Here is a 19,286-nt window from a genome sequence, read left to right on the forward strand (position 1 = left end):
CTAAAAATTGGTGGATGCGCTAAAATTGTAATTTTTTTAATACAATTTTGTCAGTTTTGATCGTAAAACAGTAAAATTTACAGATTTACCACTTTCGACTTAGGAATCGGTGTAATTTTTACCTCGAGTTTTACAGTTTTACGTATTCTTCGTGGCATACAGCCATTTCTGACTTCTTCTTGTTCTTGTTCTTCTCTTCTTCTTGTTAAATCAGTTAATAAAATTGTTTAGTTCTGAATGCATTGCAAAAGTTTAATATGCAATTTTGGATTGTCCTATAAAAATGTTGTATCAAATTAAAGTAATCGTAAGTTGGTGTAAATCGTCAATAATTTTTTTAAAGCCATTTTAAAATTAACAGGCCAATTTTGCGTTAATTTTGCTGGGTAGTAGTGTACATAGTTAAAATCTCTAGAATGTGCGCCTTTTTTTCAACAGTTTTCCAGTTTGCTAAAGTTAATATGCGAGTGAAAAATAGAAAATTCCTCAATTTTCATAGCTGTCACACATAAATTGCTAAAATTACAAATTTTAGTAGTGGATGTCAGAATATTTTGCTTCCTCGTAAAAATTACAATTTCCAAATATTGTGTTTTTTGCTCTACAATTTTGCAATTAGGTAGAATTAATACACGGCTTAAAAGTAATTGTTTTCCAAAAGTTCATGCTGAAGCAACCAAATTACCGAAATTTTAATGGTGGATGTTGTAAATTTTTGCTTTGTTTTTTAAAATCAAATTTTTAAAGTCTGTGTTTTCTGTTCTAGACTTTTGTAATTTATTAAAATAAGTAAAATTTAAATATTGAAACATACATTTTCATAAATTTTCAAAATAAAAGTAATTCAACAGCAATTCCATATGTCACGGGTGTGACAAAATGACAACATTTTTTTAATTTATTCACGATTAAGAGCTTTTTCAAGCAGAAGTACACTGTTATCAGGTAGGTTAAAGTGCTGCAAATTATCTAAATAAAATTTGTTAAGTTACGATTGCAGATCATAGAGCAGCAAATTAATTTGTGGTGTCACGGGTGTGACGCGTACAAATTAAATTTATTGTTTTTAATATCATTTTTCTATATTTCTGCGAATCACAAAAGTCAGATTCCTTCTCCTTTAGTACACAAATATATCAACTATAGGCACACATTATAAGCCTCTTTGCAATTAGAATAACCAATTCAATTGTGCACTGTATTTTTTAGAAAACTGTAACGGGTGTGACATACATTTGTAACGGGCGTGACAAATCAAAACTCGTTAAATAAACGTTGCTAAAAAATGAAAATAATGTAGCAGAAAGACTAATTTTATTAATGCTTGTAACATTTTGAACAAAGTAAGTTATATTTTACACAGGCGAAGGCGCCCACAGCCCCCAGTTTCGGTTTCACAAATTGGTCGAGTGTACTTATATCCGCTAGACATACCTACATCCACCCTAAACTAACTTCTTTATTTGGACAAAATTTGAGGTATTGTTGGATATTTGGAATTGATTGCTTGAATATTTTTACTTAGTCGATTCAGATATTTTGACTTTGAATTCACCAGTATACAAAATATTTATATTATTAATTGATTTTTTGCTTTCAAGAAGAAATCCTTAGCAGAATTGTTGATTACCTTTCTGTGAACGATACGTTTATTTGTGTCTCCCATGCCATCCAGAGTTGTTTTAACATGTGAGCATTTTAATAGGAGTTGTTAAAACCAACTGTGTGAACATGTTTAAGCCTTAAATCATCAAATTTGGAAAGTCCGATCTAACAATTGTCACAACCGTGACATTTATTTTCAGTATTTCTCTAATTTATCTTTTAACTTTAATTAGTGCAAAAACTGCATTATCAATTTGTTACTTTGTATACAAATTATCAATTTTTAACTCCACAGATTTCAACCAGTTTTGCCAACTTTTGTTAAAATATTGTCACGGGTGTGACAAATTTTCTTAACAAAGTTTTAATCCAAAAACAAATTATGAAATTACTTTTTTATGTATTCAGTATCTGATGTGTTAAGTAAATAGTTCAAACTGATTTGTTCTCTAATTTTAAATTCTTGGAATTTATATTTTGAGTGAAAAAAAATAAGTGAAGTTAAGCGAAAAATTTAAATAATATAGATGAACGAAAGTGTAGTTAAAAGAAGGTGGTTATTTAAAGTATCAAGGAGCAAACAATTCAACCATTCATGGTTTTGGTTAATTTAAGATTTATATATTCGATTTTTAACAAAATTATGTTTCTGCAAGATGTTTTAGATTTTAATATGTCAGGTTCAGTTCGTGTGGAACTGCTGTCAACCTACGACGATTTAAAATTTGACTTTTGGAAAAGGAGGTGCCTTAGAATACATTGTTGGTTTCGTTTTCATGAGTCATTTTTGTGAGGGCCTTTGTGGGCGAAAGTTCATATTGTCGTTGTAATACGCTCCTGTAAAAACGAAGCTAATTGGGGCATGTCAAATGTATGCTTGCGCCTCCAGAAATTCTCCCTCTGGTGGTTGATTAATAAAATTCGTTTATGAAAGGTCATACCGCCCCCGACCTTTTTACCGCTCCAAACTTATTTTTAGTTACATGAAGTCTCGTTTATCATCGTAAAAAAATTACAGTTATCACATAACACGAACAGGAGCGAAAGTTGTTTGTCGTAAATCACCAGGTAAAGTTTAAGACAATAATTTTAATAAGAGAGCGATCTTTTTGCCGTAGTTTCCTCGGCAGAGACGAAGGGTTAATAAAGTGCCCACAAAAAAATAAACACCGTTGTGTTGGTGCAACTGTAACCCCAAAAATGAATGTAGAATTGTTCCATTGATTCTTGTTTCGTTTTCTGCTTTTGTTCTGTAATCTGCGTGGGATGTTTCATAAAGAATACAAAAGCGAACTCGGTTACATAATTGGGAAAAACGCAGATTACGGGGTCATAAACGCCATTTTACGGTTGGAGCCTATTCAGGCTGCGGAAGAAAAAATTCTTCCAAGTTGACTAGTATTGAAGTTATGAACTCAAAGTTTCTATCAGGACGCACCGATCTTTTATGAAACAAGTTAATGAGAAATGTTGAGAAATTCGCTATTATTATCACGTCTTTGGTGCTTCAGTTTTTTTTAATTTCGATGATTTATGGAGGAGGTTTTAATAACAAAACGCGAAATGATCGAGTAGATCAGCACGTGCTAAAATAAAAATGAATAAACAGAGGAGGAATGCTAATGCAGACATTGAAATTGGGTAAATTTGAGATGTTGCAATTTAAGTTTGTTAGGGGCAAACTTGGCTTATTAAGAATGTTCAGGGAATAGAGATTTCTAGTATAACTTTGCTTGTAGTTTGTACAGTCAGCTCAAAAGAAATGAGCTCAAGTATGTCAAAGTTCTGAAATCGATATCTTGCTTATTTTTTGGAGTAAACTTACGTTATTACACATCAGTGTACGCATAATATTTCGCTGATTCCAAATGTAGGATTCAAATTCAGATCCGACAACAAACAACTGAGTTATGGCCGATCAAAGTTTCGGAAAGTTGATTTTTATTTTTCCTTATTTTTCTTAATTTTTATGGTAAAATATTTTGAAAACTCTTAAAGACATTGAGATGCATTTTTCTCGATTTATTTGACGTTAGAAAATGCTCTCAAAAGCCCAAAATTCGATAGTCGTTATTTCGCGACTCAAACGTTGAAACTTTTTCAATTTTTATTTTTGTCCATAACTCTAAACTTTTTATCCGATCGATCTCAAATTTGGTCAGTAGATAAATCTTGAGCTCTTCTTTTGATTGATGTAAAACACAACAGTGCTAAACGTCGTTTTTATTTTAAAAACAGTGATTAAAAATCACCTCAAAATGACTTCTTTAAAACAGTTTTAGCATTGGTCAGCCTCGTTTACTTATTAAGCAAACTTAACAAATTTGGGCTCATTTTACGCAAAATGTCACGTTGAATCCAAAAACATAAAAAGTTTTAATTTTTGTCAACAAATAAGTGATCGTTTGAATTTTTGCGTTGTCGCCAGAGGGCCAAATTTTTGAATGATCGAAACAATTCGTGCTCAATATCTCGGAAACTATTAGAAATATTGAGAAACCGTTTACGCCATCGTTTTTCTCGCAATTTTTTACATAAAAAATAGTTCTTAGATTTTCAAAAGTTCAAAGTTGCAGTTTTTCGCGAAAAATCATGACTAAAACTATGTTAAAGTTCTGAAATTAATATCTCGCTTATTTCTTTAGTAAACTTGCGTTATTGTCGCTCATTTTACGCAGATTTCAAATTAGTACTAAAAATTTACATCCGATAAGAAATAACTTAATAAGTTATGGCCGATAACAATTTCGGATAGTTGATTTTCCAAAGTACCTCCAAGTACCCAAAATCCGGTGGTAAATTTTTTCGCAAATTTTCTTTATTATTTCCATTTAAATTTCACTTAGTTCATAGTACCGGAAATTCAAATAAATCTCTATTTCATTCCCACTTGCTCTTTGAAGTCTAGCTAAAAGCGTCGTTAAAACTTATTAAAATAGAAATCTGACTTGACACATCCTCATTTTTAATAACTCCACGTTCAAGACTTTTTTGATTTGTTTTGTTGCTTCTCTCATCGTATCTTCATATTACGCTGAACTTTACAGTAAAACCGTAAAATTCAAGAATTGACTTGGCGCATCCACCATATTTAAAAACTCTAATGATTTTTTTATTGACATGATTTATTACCCCACTTGCACTTTTTAATACCAGAAATGATCGATGAGACATAAACGCGCTCATATTTTCCAGTATTTAGCCGATGCGTTGTGTTGAATCCCAATTATTATCATCATTTGTCTAAAGTCTCTAAAGAGATTGAAGATACGATTTTTCCACTCATAGTTTATTTATGGCTCTCCCACACACAAAATTGGTCACTAATGAACTACATCGTCGAAATTCCAGTGGCAGTAAAGTTTTGTAATTACATTGGAATCGATCCGATGGATTGGAACGACAATTTTGTATTGACACCACAGAATGGAAATATTAAATGTGAATTATTTCCGACGATGGCAAAGCTGCGGTCATAAAAATCGTCCTATTTGTGTTGCAGAAGAGTGCACCGCCGACCGTTGTAGTCGAGTGCCATGTCAACACGGAGGCAAATGTTTAACCAGTGAAGATTCCGCTGTCTGTTTATGTCCTCTGGGATTCTCCGGCGACTTGTGTGAGATTCGCGTCGATCTACAGGTTCCGTCTTTTAATGGCTCGAGTCATCTGAGATACAGAGGATTGGGAGAAGAAGCTTTAACATGGCTCGACTTCGAGATTACTTTAAAACCGACAGCGTCGAATGGGCTAATATTGTACAACGGTCATCGAGGTGACGGCTTCGGCGATTTTATGGCTCTTTACTTGTACGACGGCTACATTGAATTCGCCTATGATTTAGGAACTGGAGCTGGAATTGTCACGAGCCAACATCGAATAGCTTTGGGCGAATGGCATCGGGTAAGTCAAACCATTTTTGTATGAATGAATTATTGATCACCATCGGATTTTATCTGGCGGTAATCGCTTTAAATTTATCAACGAAAGCTGGAAACTATGCCACTCAGACAAGAAGCTTCACGTTAAGCTTTCACCTCGCAGTGTTAAATTTTTCATCGAGGGAAAAAAGTTTCGGTTTCGGGGTTTAAAAATTTACAAGGCGACGGGAAAATTCGGTTTCTTTATTGGGAGGGAAATTTGTTAATTTTGCATAAGAGACACGGCTCGGGCGGAATTTCGCAGTTTTTTGTACATTGACATGTTGGGGGTTTTTGAAGTTTGGAAGTTGATTGAAGTATAAATGAGAAATTTTGTCGATCTGGTTATTGAAAAAGGGAATTCGGGAAAAATGCAATTAAACTTGTTGGGAATTTAATCCTGGGGGCGACTCTGTTTTTGTTTTCATTTTACGAATAATTTGCATGTCGTAACAAATAATTCTATTCTATTTTAAGATAATTCATTTATGAAATCGATAAAGAAATCTTCAAACATTTAAGGACAGTAGACATGAAGAAACTGGAAGATTAATAAATGTTTTTAAGAAGGATTTGAACATTCTAAAACAATTATTAGAATCATAGGTAGCATTAAAATTTTTAAAAATTCTAGAAGAATACTTAATTTTTGAAGACTTTTGGTTTCTCTAAAAAGCAATGAGATTATTATTATTAATTTTTATAAAATTAGGTACTTTTGGTTCGTCTTTAAAATAAAAAATTCCAAAATTATTAGCGATTCACGTTCGGTAGAAGTAACTAATAGATATTTTTGTGTCGCTACGTTGAATTTCTAAAATTACTAGGAATTAAACATTGGCATCATTGTCTATCAAATAAATTTGTCATTCAAATTTGACAATACAACGAGATGGAATCAATTATTACAAGACAAGCAGTTTCAAAAGGATAAAAACAGAATCGGAAGGAACAAAGTCAGAAATTTATGGTTAAAATTAATTTCGCAAAGCACACCAAAACCTTTAATGACAAACCAAAAATTGTCATTTGAATGACATCTGTTTTACAAGATATTACACTAGAAAAATTATAACCTTAGTTACATAGCTCAAAAATAAAAGTTACTAAATTTAGTTACTTCTACCGAACGTGAATCTTTAATAGTTTTTTTTGCACTAAAGTTCTGAAATTTGGCCCAGTTAATAAGCAAGTTTAAATAGCTAACTTCCTCAAATTTCATTTTTGTGGCATTCAAATTACTCGAGTTACAACCTTTAATAAAAAAAATTCGCATTTTATGGTTATCCAAAAAATTTAAATTTCTAAATTTCTAAAATCAGTCTCTTTTACTCTATAATTTTAAAATTTGATACTGTTAATAAACAAATTTAATTAAGTTCATGTAAGTTAGAAACCTCCCTAGATTTGATTGTTGTGGCCTTAAAATTACAAGAGTTACAACCCTTAATAAAAAAAAATACAATTTAACGTTCATCCAAAAAGTTAAATTTTCTAAAATCTTTTTTTTTTTACTCTGCAATTTTGAAATTTGACACAGTTAATAAGCAAGTCAAAGTTAGTAACTTTCCCAAATTTAATTGTTGTGGCATTGAAATTACCACAGTTACAATCCTTAATAAAAAATCGCAGATTTCGGATCATCAAAAAAACAAAAATTTATAAACTCGGTCGTTTCTGTTCTACACTTTTGAAATTTGACTTATTTAATAAATAAATTTAAACCAATAAACTCTCCAAATTTTATCGTTGTGGTGTTAAAATTACTGTTGAGTTGAAGTCCTTAATAAAAAAATTTACAATTTAAGGTTTATCCAATAAATTAAAATTTCTTCTATTCTATAATTTTAAAATTTGACACAGTTAATAAGCAAGTTAAAGTTAGTATCGTCCCTAAATTTAATTGTAGTAGCGTTACAATTACCAGAGTGACCAACTTAAATTACCCTTAATGTTACAACCCTTAATGCAAAAATTTCGCAATTTATGTTATAGTTCAGCCAAAAATTTCAAATTTTTAAAATTGGTTTCTTCTACTCTACAATTTTGAAATTTGGCACAGTCAATGAGCAAGTTTAAGTTCGTTATATTTTGCCACTCATAGTTCATCCAAGAAACTAAAATTTCTGAAATCGGTTTTTTTAACTCTATAATTTTGAAGTTTGGTATAGTTAATAAGCAAGTTGAAGTTAGTAACCTCCCTAGATTTTATTGTTGTTTTCATTGAAATTACCAGAGTTACAATTCTTAATAAAAAATTTTGGCAATTGATAGTTTATCCAAGAAATTAAAATTTCTAAAATAGGTCTCTTTTACTATACAATTTTAAAAATTGACACAGTTAATAAGCAAATTAAAATTAAATTACTTTCCCAAATTTTATTGTTGTGGTCTTATAAGTACTAGAATTACAACCCTTCATAAAAATTGTATGGTTTATCTAAGAAATTAAAATTTCTAAAACCGGTCTTTTTTATTCTACAATTTTGAAATTTGGCACAGTTAATAAACAGGTTTGAGTTACTTACCTCCTAAAATTTTATTGTCATTAGCGTTAAATTACCAGAGTTACAACCCCTAATAAATTTTTTTTTGCAATTTCTAGTTTATCTAAGAAATTAAAATTCCTAAAATAGGTCTCTCTACAATTTTGAAATTTGGCACAGTTATTAAGCAAGTGTAAATTACCCTCCTCAAATTTGATTGCTATGGTGCTAAAATTGTGAAAGTTACAGCCAATAACACAGAACTTTTTGATTTATCTTCAAAATAGAAAATTAAATAAATTTGTCACTTTTGTGGTAAAATTTTTAATTGGGGGAACGTGTTTTGTTTTAGATTTAATCAACAAAAACCAATAAAAAAGTTACGCCGCAACTACAGCGCTCGATTTCTTCTGTTTCGTGAATTTTTTTTTGTTACCAACATCCAATGAGTTCACTCTTTTTTGAGCATGATTTAATTAGCTTAGAAATCGATCCAATCAACAATGGTTTTGGACATCTAACCAATGAACATTTGAGTTGGTTGTTTCAGTGCATTTTTTATTATAAAAACCGTAGCGATAAATATGATGCCAGCCAATGAAATGAATTGTTTTTTTGGATGTTAAGCCGATTTATATCAGATTCTCTATTTTGTCATGAAAAATGGGTGAATCTTTATTAAGTAAAAATTTTAAAAATTGGTTTGTCGGAAGCATTAAAACTATAAGAAATACATAATTTTACGATTTGTAATTTATAAGAAAAATTTGCGAGAAAACCAGCACTTTTCGAATCCGAAATCGCCAATGAAAAATATCAGGAAATTCCCGTTTAATTTAAGTAATAGTTGATATCTTTTCTCACTCCTATTAATGAAATTGGTACGTGGTAAACACTGATGGATTTTTTCCATTTAAGCTGATTTATCGTACCAATTACTCCACCAGAAGCAACAGAAAAAGCAAAAATTGATTCTACATTTAATGATTCCACAGAGCATTGTTCCACTCCACTATTATCGATAGCGATCTTAACATGATTACCACGCATAAACATTTTAATGAATTTTCTTCTAGGTCAGAGTGTCAAGAACCGGCCGTCTCGCCATCCTCTCCGTCGACAACCAATTACCATCGGAAGTCCTCTCTCCCGGCGCCTTCACCCAACTTTCTTTACCTCTCAACCTCTACCTCGGAGGCGTGCCGAACTTCGCCATTGTTTCACCCCAAGTGCGCGTCCGAACTGCCTTTATCGGCTGCGTTCAAATGGTAAACATAAACGGCAGAACCGTCCCAATTCTGGCCGAAGCCCTCGGGGGCGCCAACGTCGACAACTGCCCGCATCCCTGCATCGCCAGGCCCTGTGGAGAAGACGGCGAGTGCGTCCCCGAGCTCGACTACTTCACCTGCAGGTAAATACGACAAATGGGGAGGAACAGTTTGATGGGGTTGTTTTTAGGTGCAAGCCGGGGTACAGGGACCAACTGTGCGCTCGCGGGCCCCCTTCGTTCCGCGGTACGGACAGCTACCTCCACTACAACGAGCCCTTTACTTTAGAAGCTCTCAGTTCTGATCCGCTGGATGTTAATGTTCGGTTTAAGGTGTCGTCGGAAACGGGGCTGTTATTATGGATGAATTCGGGTTATGGAGAGTTCCTGTCGTTAGGACTGGAGGAAGGGGCGCTGGTGTTGAGATTCACAGTGAGGGGCGAGGAGGTCGTCGTTGTGCACAATTCTACTACCGTCCATGACAATCTCTGGCACAGGGTCAAAGCAGTCAGGTAAAATCTTGACTAATTTTCCGGCCGGAATCCCCGGAGATTGAAAGTGAGCTGACATTACGTCATTTAGCTGCGACGCAGTTAATTATTCAAACTTCCCAATGACAAATGGAGTTTCACAGTTAAACTTAAAAAACTTGTTCCATGATCAATACCACCACATTTTTTCAACCTATTTCTCAATCTCTCAACAGTCATTAAGGAGCACAACTACTGTGAAATTTGAAAAAAAATCGTTTGTTTTTTTTGCATATTTCGATGGTCTATACCTTTAAAAATAACACAAAAATTTTAAATAAATATTTTAAATAGTTTTTTAGTTATAAGGTAAAATTGCTAATAGTCGGCACCCCCTCATTACTCAGCACTCTCTTTTAGTTTTTTCTGAAAATAAGAGTTGTGTGTATTGTAAAAACCTGCCGAACATTCTAAATGATAATCCTACTTTTTGAGAAACCTTTTAGTACTTTAAAACATCTCTAAGAAGTATGACGACAGCTAAAAAAATATTTTACTCGATGGTTTTATACGTTTCCAGAAGTGAGCTGTCTTTAATTGTTTTGCTAAGAAATTGCTTGCAATTTTTTTTTTGACTTGCAATGCGTATTTTCTTGGGCTCTTCGTGACAACTTGTTATCTTAGGTTCTAGCTTTCCATTCAGATAATTTTTAATTAAATTTATAAAATAATAGTGTTAGTATTTGGTGTGCCCACTATTGAATGACGTTATTTTTTGATTCGTTTTGAAGTTGTTAGTTTTCGTTTAGTTAACTTTCGTTTGCTAAATTACTTGCAAAATCTATTTTGTTTTCCCATGTGTTCTTCCATATGTCGGCACACCACATAAGTAATAATGAGCAGTGCCGATTATTGAATAGCCACTTATGATAAAATTCCCAAATGAAAATTAACATTTAACGTTTATTTAACACTGTTTGTATCTAATTTGAAATGGTGAAGTGTACTTCTCAAAAAAATGATAAAAAGATAAGTAACATCCTATCAAAATCCATTTCTCCTCAGTAATGTGTTCATATTTCATACCAAAGTAAAGTTACTACCACAGAATATAAAAAAAAACATTTGGAAGAGAAAGCGAAAAAGAAAAATGTCTAAGAGTCGAAAAAGACAAAGGAAGTTGAGAGAGAAATGAACCAGAAAACAAATGTGCTATTCAGAGCCAACAAGAAAAAACTAGGACAAAAGACTTTTACCATAAATAATTTTTGTTATAATAATAACTATTATTATACCAATTTACAATTTTGCAATTTTGGTAATCCTCTAGAGTGTTTTGAAATGGTGCCTATAAAAGGTGCCTATAATTAGCTTAATGCTGTGTCTAGTGAATTTTGAAGATTTACGAGTTTTAGCAATAACTGCAGGTTTACAACTATTTTTACAACAACAATTTAAACAACAAATTAAAGATTTCCCTCTGTAACAAAATTTTACAAAAGTCATATTTATTTGATTTGTTTTTGTTAATATAGTTGTAATTAAGCTTTTTTTTCAAGAACATAAATATCATTTGCGAGTTGTCCCCAAGAACACTAATTAATTCATTTGTTTCTCGCTTTTGAAAATAGTCAATTAAGGAATTATTTTTCAAAACTCAAATCCAATTTGGACTGACATTGGGTTTGATGTATATTTAAAATTATTTCGGGTAAATCTAACAATGTGTATTTTTTATTCAGTGAAAAACCTTTTGCTAAAACATTGAATACCCTCTTATGGCAAAATAATTGAAGAAAATTTGAGGAAAATTGAACAAATTATCGCTTTTTCTAAATCCTTGTAAAAATTTAGGAAATAAATTTATTGAGTTTTGAAAAATAACTCCTCAATTATGTATCTAAAATAAATCTAAAATGTTAAAAAGCCAATGAGCAAATGGAAAATAACAGCAACCAAAAATTGCCGTTAGTGAAATGATCTTGAAGTTCTCCAGAAACTGAGATTTGCAAATGTCATTGACTTCACAGACTCATGGATAAGATGTCTTTAAACTAAAGGGGCAATTTCCACAAAAAAACTGAGCTCTTGACATAACCGATTTAGAGACTTTAATGCCGAAATAGACTTTATACGCTTCCCAAAATTTTGTCTCGGAAATAATTTTGAGTTTTACTTATTTAATTGTTATTTATACAGGGTCCGGCAACACTTGTGTCTACCCCTAAAATCGTCTTTAATTTTAAAGATAAAATTTTGAAAATTTGCATACGCTTATAGTTGACAAAGCTCTAGAAACTGACACAAAAATTTGTTTTGATATCACGGTTTGTTTGACGTCGCGACGCCTAAAAAGTATAATTTTTAGCGATTTTTGAGTTTTTGCGGTAATATTAACGAATTCAATTTTTTTTCAACATAACTGTAATACAAATATTTGAGTTTTTATTTTAAATCTACTGCAAATGGTGTTTAAAATTTGTGAAAAAACGCTGTTTTATCAAGTTAGTTTTCAACATTTTGACGGTGCAGTGACAAACTACGTTTACACCAAAATTTCACAAGTCACTTCATTCACTCATATGAAGGTGAATTTTGATTAACTCGGGCATGTTGCACTTTATGGACACCAGAAATCGTTAATTAACATCGACAAAGCGACAGTTTCACCAAGTAAGACTTTTGTTACCATCTAAAACGAACCAAAGGATAGATGTCATTTGTGACACAAGATGTTGACAGACCGGTGTAAACATAGTTCCCAATTTTGACGTAATGAAATTGGAAACTAACTTGATAAAACAGTATTTTTTCCTCACATTTTGAATACAATTCACATTAAATCTAAAATATCAACTGAGATATTTTTAACACATTTATATTGAAAAAAAAAAAATTATAGGTTGATATCACAAAACCTCACAATTACCTAAAAATTAGATTTTTAAGTGGTCGCGACGCCAAAACGATGAGTGATAAAAAAGAAATTTTTGCGTCAGCTTCTAGAGCTTTGTCAACTGTAAGCGTATGCAAATTTTCAAAATTTTCTCTTTAAAATTAAAGACGATTTTGGGGGTGGACACAAGTGTTGCCGGACCCTGTATAACACCCCCTTACGCAAATAAATAGATCCCCAAATAATTGTCATCTTGTGCCCTCTTTTTAATTCGCAGTGAAGAAAACAGCGAAAACAGAAATTTTTGGGTTTTTTTTCTCTTAATATAACGACATTTTGACAAAACCAATGATGACATATCAAAAAGTACGTCTGTACTCTAACGATAAATATAAAAAAATAACATAATTATTTTTGTTGTTACATAGTGTTTTCTGAGGAAAATGACAACAATCATACAGGTGTAGAACAAAATGGTGCCGATTATTGGTAGTTTTATCCTAGCTATTAGTATAATAAACTATAACTGCTATTAACTATAATAAAGTTTCTTAAAACTACATTTTTCAAATTTACTGCAGTTGTAACTCGAAGACAAATCATCCGATCGTCTTGAATTTTTTTTTTGTTTTATTTTGTATATCTTGTTCTGTACGATAGACAAACCTCCAATTTTTCGATCATATAAAAATGTAATTTTGGCTGGCCAAAAATCATCAAATTTTTGAGCGAAATTCGCCATTTTGTCAAATTTCAAAATTTCTCTACTATCGAAGTTGATCATACGGGAAAAAGTATTCTAGTTTAATAATCTTTTTATTTTATTTTTATTTCAACCATGGTGAAGGCCGCAATCACTGGAGGGTCTTTTTTTTCTAGTGGCTTGAAGAAGATACTTAATAACTCGGGCAAAATTAAATATTTTCATCTAAAAAATTCAATATTTTCATCTAAAAAATTCAACTTTTCTTCATTATTTATGTAAAAATATGTCCTCTAAATTTGAAAACGTTTCATGCAGCAGTTTTCTTAAAAAAAATCCCAAAATTCACTTTTTTTTTTAGGCGGTCACAGTGGTTGAGCCCCTTAAAACTTGTCAACAACTGCATTGACCATTTACCCTCGCGAATAGCTACTTTCGTGTTTTCGGGCTATTTCTCTCGGCAAGTGATGTGAACACAAACTGATAAATGGTTGTGCTTAACTGAAATTTCATTCTTGGAGGCGGGCATCGATTTTTTCGCAATTATATTGTGCGGGGTTCCCACAATAAACTTGTCTCCTTGAGTGCTTCATTTATTATGATTTTGAGGTTCTTCAGGTCTGTTTACTTAATTGAATCAATTAATAAAAGATGAAAAGTGAATAAGAGCTTCTTACGTGTTCAGGAAGCGGAAACTGAAAGGTTGATGGAAGTTCATCGAAATATAAAAGGGCGGCCGTGAACGATGTGATTTTAACAGAAGTATTGTTGGATTCTTCTTGGGTGAGAAAAACATACTTTAGCGGACTAGGCTCTGAAAAATGGAGCAAAATTTACTTCGGATTTTAATTAGTTTACAAAGGGAAAAACGACTTTTTAGTTTGCATCCGAAAGTAAATAATATTTTTTAATGCTAGTTTCCTACGTAGAAAATTAAAAGAGATTACATATCCGCCTCAAAAATATATAAAATATGGAGCTTTTAGTCTAATTAAGAAAATATGAATACATTTAGAATCGCAGAAAACTACCGGCGTTATCTGATATGAACTCATAAAAGATTCAAAATTTGCCACTCATTACTCATTAGTTCATTAGTCATTACTTTCCGAGATAATTACCATAAGAGTCCGGCGAGTCTGGACAGTTTCGCAATAATTAAAGTACACAAAAGGTCAGATTTTGTACGTGTCACTGAATGACTAATCCATGCGTCAATACAATCTGCTGATTGTAATTTTATCAAAATTAAAATTGTTTACTTGTTTTGTGGCCTCGTCTTCTAAATAACATTGTAGATAGAATTGGTGCTATTTTTGTCTTACAAATAGCTGATAGGAATAAAAGTAAAGACTTTTCTTGATTATTTATTGTGTTTAAAAGTATATAGTTGTTTTACGGACTCTTTTAAGTCCCTAAAATGAGTCTTTTCCGGATTCAATCTCAAAAAGTTGACATAACAACTAATAAAGTATTGGGGTTCAATATAACAATTAAACAACTTTATTTATTCTAATAGGTACATCAAAATGAATAAATTATTAAGTTTGTAAGTAAATCAACACAACGATTAGTTTGCAAAAACTATATTTTAGGTCCTTGAATCACAAATTAATTATTTGATGTCAAGTACGCAAATAAAGTTTTAGCGGATTCGAATCGACGGAATATTAAATGAGGCAGCTAAAACTATTGCTTACGTTTGAATGCATCGATTTTGAGCACCAGAAAGTTACCTTTTTGTGACGTTTTTAACGATTTTTATACGTTCACGTTTTAAGTTCATAAATATGAATTTATTTTTGCCTTTTATTAGACCTAAAATATTCTAGCATTTAAATAAATCAAATATTATAAAGAATTCGTCCGAAATCCCTCGTTTTTCATACTGCTTTATTCCAAAAATGCGTAATCTAAAAGACAAAATGAAGAAAAGAACTGGTAGATGTTTAGTAACAAGAAAATGAAACAAAAGAAGCTAAATCTAGTTCTCTGTTTTACATTTTAGTATACGCTCTCACAAATAGCTATTTTGCCGACTCATTTAAGTCCATAAAATATGTGTTTTTCGGACTCAATCCAAAAAAGTTGCCAAGACAACTAATAAAGCGTAGTGGTTCAATGTAACAATTCAAAAACTTTATTTTATATCAATATGAATAAATTATTAGGTTTGTAACTAAATAAAATACAAAAATTAGTTCGCAAAAACTATATGTCATGTACGTAAATAGAATTTTAGAGGATTCGATTCGACGAAATATCAAAGGAGGCAGTAAAACTATTGCATGCATCAATTTTGAGTATCAGAAAGTTACTTTTTTCAGTCTGCTTTATTCTAAAAGTGCGTAAACTAAAAGACAAAATAAAAAAAAGATCTTTGAAATGTTTACTAACAAGAAAATGGAATACAACAACATAAATCCTGTCTTCTAATTTACTTTTTAGTATTCGCCCTCAAACATGGCTACTTTACGGACTCATTTAAGTCGATAAAATGAGTCTTTTCGGACTCAATTCCAAAAAGATACTATGACAACTAAGAAAGCATAGTCGTTCAGTACGACTTTATTTGATTTCATACGAACATCAATATGAATGAATTGTTTGGTTTGTAAGTAAATCCAACACAATTTTCTTCGTGTTTTTGTTTTTTTTATTACCCATTTTTTGAAAAAAAACATCAACTTTTATGTTTATTTTAAACAATCTTTTAACACCAACGATTAGTCCGCAAAAACTGTAATTTAGGTACTTTTTTATATTAAGTGCGCAAATAGAGTTTTAGCGAATTATAATCGACGGAATAACAATGACGCAGCTAAAACTATCGCGTACGTTTGCATGCATCAATTTTGAGTACCAGAAAGTTACTTTATTTATGACATTTTTAACGACTTTTTATGCTCTTATTTTTGAGTTCATAGAAATGAATTTATTGTAGCATTTAAATAAATCAAATGTCATTTTTTCTTAAATATCGAATTCGATCAAAATAAAATAAAAACCTGGGAGATGTTTACTGACAAGAAAATGGAAAAAAGAACTCGTAAAATCCTGTTGCATGTCTAATTGACTTATCCAAACTCGAAAAGTTTCAATTTCATGAATGAGCATTTTGTAGTGAATTTAGCCCTTCAATGTTTGATGCCCCCAAAGTGAAGATTTACGTTCTAGGAGAATAAATCGCCACCGGCGGTATTTTTCTCGCAAGTCAGTAATGAAAATTTATTTCAGAGATGGATCGTCCGCCGTCTTGATTGTTGACAACGGGCCAGCGCTGACCCGTCAGTCCGTAGAAATCCCCCCCATGAGCACGTCTCTGGGGGAGAATGAAGGCCTCTTCGTCGGAGGAATGCCAAACGCGTCCCTTCAATCCTTTACAAGGTACAAACACGGAATCAAAGGCTGCGTCGCAGATTTAGTATTGAATACAGACTATCGACTACAAGTAATTAATCACTCTGAAGTGGGACACAACGTGGGAGAATGTGAGGTTTAAAGTCAATAAACGGAAGTGGAAGCAAGCCTAAAAACTACACCGTTAATGTGTACTAATTAATGTGTGATTTCTGAAATTAAACATAAGGCTGACTACTTGGAGCTATTAAGGGAACAATCGTAAGAAAAAACGATGCGAATCGAAGGCCTAATGTGGGTGTTTTTTGTGATTCGTGTCGTCGTCTCTTCACACAAAGCCCCTATTAATAATAGTTGTGTGTCATATCTGCATCCGAGCCTCTAACACGGCTTCAGCAGATCTCTAAGGATTTGTGTTAGGATTGTAGATAGTCTTGATTAAGAATGAGCTTTTTGTATCTTTTTCATTCTTTTTTGAACTGCGCCCGGGAAAGAGTTAACGAAGCATTTAGGGAACGTTTCCACTTTCTATATTACGAAATCTCAACTTGCAGGTGGTGTAAACGTGCCTTTACACACAAACGCACTGTCTTCATATCATTCTAGATCTAGGAAACACTAGCAATCATATACAGTGTGATCGTTACACTTTTTCCCTTGCCTATTTTACATTTGCAATAAAGTAGATACTAATCGGTCCAGTGTAAAATTCACATTGTTAAATAAGTATGTATATGAAAACCTAATTTGTACAGGTAGACTACTGTGTGTTAACAATAAAGCGCTTTTGACTTAAATTGTACCTTTTTTATAATCAACACACTGTTAGTTCATTTTCAAATATTGTCTCGTAGCGAATTTTCATTGTTGTAAATATATATTTTAATGGGATCATTTTTTCTTTCCTTTACCACAAAACCTCTTCCTTCATTGTCCAATCGCTGATATTGATCAAACAAACGTTCTACCTAAATTTGATTGCTGCAGGACTAATAAAACCACTAAACCAACAGACAAAAATATCAAAAAAAATTATTGATTTTAAATTTGTCTTTCCTGGTCCATTATTTTGTACTTGAAATTTGGTAAAATGGTTGGTCTTGTTTTGCCTACTAATTGCCTTAAACTTTTAGAACATAGAAACAAAAAGACATTTTAATTTTTTTGATTTGAAAAAATTTGCAACTCTAGTAATTCACGGTATAGGAATGCAATTTGGGAAAATTTCTGGTCCTGGTCTGCTTATTAATTGCCTCAAATTTCAAAATCCTAGAGCAAACGAAACAGATTCAGAAATTTTTATTCTAAAGGAAAACCAAAACTTTTAATTTTTTGTAAAAATCCGTTACTTTTCTAATTTTCACGGTCTTGGAATGACATTTGGAAAATTTTTGATTTTGCTCTGCTTATTAAGTGTTCTAAATTTCAAAATTTTAGAGCAAAGGTTATAAATTTTAGAAAATTTAATTTTTAAGAAAAACCAAAATTTTTATTTTTATTTGTAAAAATTCGTAATTGATAATTTTCACGGTCTTGGAATAAAATTTTAAAAGATTTTTGATCCTGCTCTGGTTATTAATTCTTCCAAATTTCAAAATTTTAGAGCAAAGGAAACAGCTTACAGAAAATTTCGTTTTAAGGAAAGACCAAAATTTTTATTTTTCTTTGCTTAACTCTCCTAATTTTCACGGTATAGGAATGAAATTTGTGGAGATGTTACATTATTAAAGTGACTTAAATTTTAAAATTATAGAGCAAAGGAAAAAAATTGCAGAAAATTTCACTTTAAGGAAAACCAAAATTTTTATTTTGATTTGTAAAAATTCGTAATTCTGGTAATTTTCACGGTCTGGAATTAAATTTTGGGAGATTTCTGGTCCTGCCGTGCTTATTAATTGTCTCAAATTTCAAAAGTCTAGAACGAAAGAAACAGATTTCAGAAAATTTTGTTCTGAAGGAAAACCAAAGTTTTTAGTTTTTTTTTAAATCGGTAACTGCTAATTTGTACGGTATATTAATGAAATTTGGGGAGATTTCCGGCTCTGCTCTGCTTATTAATTATCCCAAATTTCAAAATTCTAGAGCAAAAGAAACAGATTATAAAAAATTTTATTTTGAAGGAAAACCAAAATTTTTATTTTTTTTGTAAAAATTTGCAATTTTGCTAATTTTCACGGTCTTGGAATAAAATTTGGGGAGATTTTTGGTCTTGCTCTGATTATTAATTGTCAAAAATTTCAAAATTTTAGAGCGAAGAAAACAGATTACAGATACTTTCATTCTGAACGAAAATTTTAATTTTGTTTGTAAAACTCGGTAACTGCTAATTTTTACGGTCTTGGAATAAAATTTGGAGAAAATTTTTACCTGGCTCTGCTTATTAAGTGTCCTTTATTTCAAAATTCTACACTAAAGGAAACAGTTTACAGAAAATTTTATTCTCAAAGAAAATCAAAATTTTATTTTTTGTAAAAATCCCTAACTCATCTAATTTATACGGTCTGGAAACAAAATTTAGGGAAATTTCTGATCTTACACTGCTTATTAAGTGTCCTTAATTTCAAAATTCTAAAGCACAGGAA

General features: G+C 31.6%; 1 protein-coding gene across 1 annotated transcript in view; it reads left to right on the plus strand.

Annotated features, from left to right (window-relative positions):
- The window catches only part of LOC148182067 (pikachurin-like), an 84,123-nt gene extending 66,528 nt beyond the window's left edge, over window positions 1-17,595 (plus strand). Inside the window, exons 6-9 of the mRNA XM_088033392.1 lie at window positions 5,108-5,505; window positions 9,085-9,419; window positions 9,467-9,787; window positions 16,582-17,595. Coding sequence (XP_087889518.1) covers window positions 5,108-5,505; window positions 9,085-9,419; window positions 9,467-9,787; window positions 16,582-16,846 — 1,319 coding nt within the window. The 3' untranslated portion in view covers window positions 16,847-17,595. The remainder of the gene's footprint in view (window positions 1-5,107; window positions 5,506-9,084; window positions 9,420-9,466; window positions 9,788-16,581) is intronic.
- Window positions 17,596-19,286: the final 1,691 nt, after the last annotated feature.

The sequence above is a fragment of the Gnatocerus cornutus genome, chromosome 1 (genome assembly GCF_029298725.1).
Source record: "Gnatocerus cornutus isolate USDA-ARS CGAHR chromosome 1, icGnaCorn1.1, whole genome shotgun sequence".
Lineage (NCBI taxonomy): Eukaryota > Metazoa > Arthropoda > Insecta > Coleoptera > Tenebrionidae > Gnatocerus > Gnatocerus cornutus.